This window comes from Penaeus chinensis, chromosome 41 (genome assembly GCF_019202785.1).
Source record: "Penaeus chinensis breed Huanghai No. 1 chromosome 41, ASM1920278v2, whole genome shotgun sequence".
NCBI classification, from domain to species: Eukaryota; Metazoa; Arthropoda; class Malacostraca; order Decapoda; family Penaeidae; genus Penaeus; species Penaeus chinensis.
In genome coordinates, this window is record NC_061859.1 from 25,795,077 (window position 1) to 25,797,576 (window position 2,500).

The window sequence follows — 2,500 nt, forward strand, 5'->3', positions numbered from 1 at the left end:
TCCTTCAGTCCAAGGCAATAAAGGAGATGACAGGATTAGTAGCCAATGGTGATTGGCCAGAAAGTTTAAAGTAAGTATTGTTTGATTGTTATGTTCTGTGTAGAAGCATTGAATTGACAGTTTGTCAGATAGCTTGTACTTCTCTTCTCTTACTGATGTTTTGTTGTGCTGGTATAATTTAGCTGTATGCTAAAAGTGGCAAAGGCAGTGTTGTTTTGTTAAGTCCTCGTTTTTTTCTGACAGATTATGTATATTTGTTTAAATTTCAGAACATATGTGAGTAGATGTTTTAAACGCTGTGTTACCGAACTGGACAAAGATCTAGTGGAAATTTGCTTGAAAGGAAAACTTACTCAAGCAGCTAATAATGGAACTCTGTGGACAAAGGTACAGTTGCTATTTTAGTATCGAAATGAAAATCAAAATACTTTTATCAGTGTGATTGTTGTTGTTTATATTGTTCTTGTTATCTGTTTCAGAATTGGGAAGAAGAAGAATTGCCCAGCATACAAAGTGAATCTACTTCAAATATAATATCCCATATCAAAAGCTGGAATACACCAACTGATGCAGGGTCCGATAATAGCTCTTCAAGCCCTATGAAGCTACAGGGAAAGAAAGGAATGAAGAAAAATGTTACCCCAGCATTTGGGTCAATGAGAGGGATGAGGTCAGTGCTCTTTAGAAGTGCTTAATAGGTACATCACTTTTCTATGCCAATTCCTTAAGGAATAAAAGTAAGATAGATCTGTAAAGAAACACAGTAACAATATTTAAAGAAAAAAAAGAATTTATTGAAGTGTGGTATTTATCTTCTTGAGTATTAGTGGGTTATTCTATATGTATTCTATATATATATATATATATTTAACGTAAGGAATGGAAAATGTATGGGTTGCATTTTTCCTATGAAATATTCAAAACGATGCACCATTCCAAGTCTAAGTTCCACTTTCGTTCAAGATCTAGGTCTCGCTCACGATCAAAGTCAAGAACAAGGTCAAGATCGAGATCAAGATCAAGATCACCTGGTTATAGAAGAGGGAGGCGAGATAATAGGCGTGCCAGACATTCGTCCAGCTCCGATGATGAGTCAAAAGGCTTTATTAGATTGAACAAGAGGGGAAGAAGCCCAGTCAATATGAAAGGCAAAGGGAACAAAAAAATGAAGGGGAAGGGCAAGTAAGTATAAATCTTCCCTTTCTGTTCCTTTCCTTCTCATTAGCCTCCATATAACAAGGAGATCACATCATGACTTGGTTGTGGCTCTGGGTAATGTGTTATTCATGTCATTCTATGCGTGGAAAATGTCATGCCCAATAACATGGCACACTCTTCCTGCTGATGAGAACCTGTAAATAGCTTTCACTCATTTACAAAAGCATGTCAAAGACTTGCATTATCTTTTGGTTTGGTACTCTGCCAGTGTGACTGTCTGGAAATATGACACGCCAAAGGGATGTACTGAAGCTATTGTGGCATCAGTGTTATATGTCACTGTATACAATTTTTTTTTTTTTTTTTTTTTGTAAAGAATAGATTTCTGAGTGTTACTTGATATATGTTTTTTTTTTGTTGTTGTTGTTCTTTCTTTCTTTCTTTCTACACAACCACATCAGTCTTGTACACAGAATGTGGTAAAATCCTGATTTTTTTTAACCCCTTCCCAACGGGTCACGTCTCTGGATGTCATAACAAACCGCTCAAAATGTGGCGTGCCAAAGCGCTCTGAGGCGGTGATGCGGCTTGATGTACCAAACTCCCGCGCTCAAACTTGGCACGTTGCCATTGATCGCCAGAGTGTAGTTTTCTACACCCGTCACCAAGGGGTTAAATGGACTCTTAATGTACTTTATCAGGCCATTATAAGTTTGAACTAGTAACTGAAATACATATTATGAATCCCTGAATGTGCAAAAACATAAATTGTGTTTTGCATATAAGTGCTAAGCCAAAGCGCTACGAGCTGGGGTTTGGCTTGATGTACTGAACTCCCGCTCTCAAAGTCAGCTTATTACCATTAATCTCCAGAGTGTAGTGTTGTATTTTGTTCACCCGGCAGTAAGGTGGTTAAGGAAAATATTTTAACATCTTCATATTTTTGCAGAAATGAATCCTACTTCTATTCCAAACATGGACGCATGAGCCTTGATCCAGAGCTTGGCAGTTCTGAACGCCTGCAGAAGAGAGCAGCCAGGTTCAGTGTTCCAGGAAGTGGTCCAGGGCCTCACAAAAAGAGAAAGCCCATTAACCTAACAAAGACAATAAGTAATACTTTTACTGTGGATGGAGATGATATAGACTGGACATCCATGCACATTGTTGGCACTTCAACGTTATTAGAAAAACAGTACCTACGATTGACCTCCGTAAGTAATGGCATGAGTTGAGGGGTTTGCAAGGAATACATAAAGGAGATAGTTGGGTTAATAGTGTATATTACAGTGCAGAAAGGAATGTTTGAGTATAATCAAAGATGACTTTCATTTGAACCAATATT

General features: G+C 37.8%; 1 protein-coding gene across 3 annotated transcripts in view; it reads left to right on the top strand.

The window, feature by feature from the left end:
• The window catches only part of LOC125047424 (leukocyte receptor cluster member 8 homolog), an 18,069-nt gene that overhangs the window by 9,045 nt on the left and 6,524 nt on the right, over positions 1–2,500 (top strand). For 2 of the 3 annotated variants that reach the window (XM_047645611.1, XM_047645613.1), the window contains exons 3-7: positions 1–70; positions 270–387; positions 480–670; positions 964–1,182; positions 2,108–2,369. The exon at positions 1–70 is cut by the window's left edge. In XM_047645611.1, coding sequence (XP_047501567.1) covers positions 1–70; positions 270–387; positions 480–670; positions 964–1,182; positions 2,108–2,369 — 860 coding nt within the window. The remainder of the gene's footprint in view (positions 71–269; positions 388–479; positions 671–963; positions 1,183–2,107; positions 2,370–2,500) is intronic. The other variant, XM_047645614.1, reaches the window with a different exon arrangement.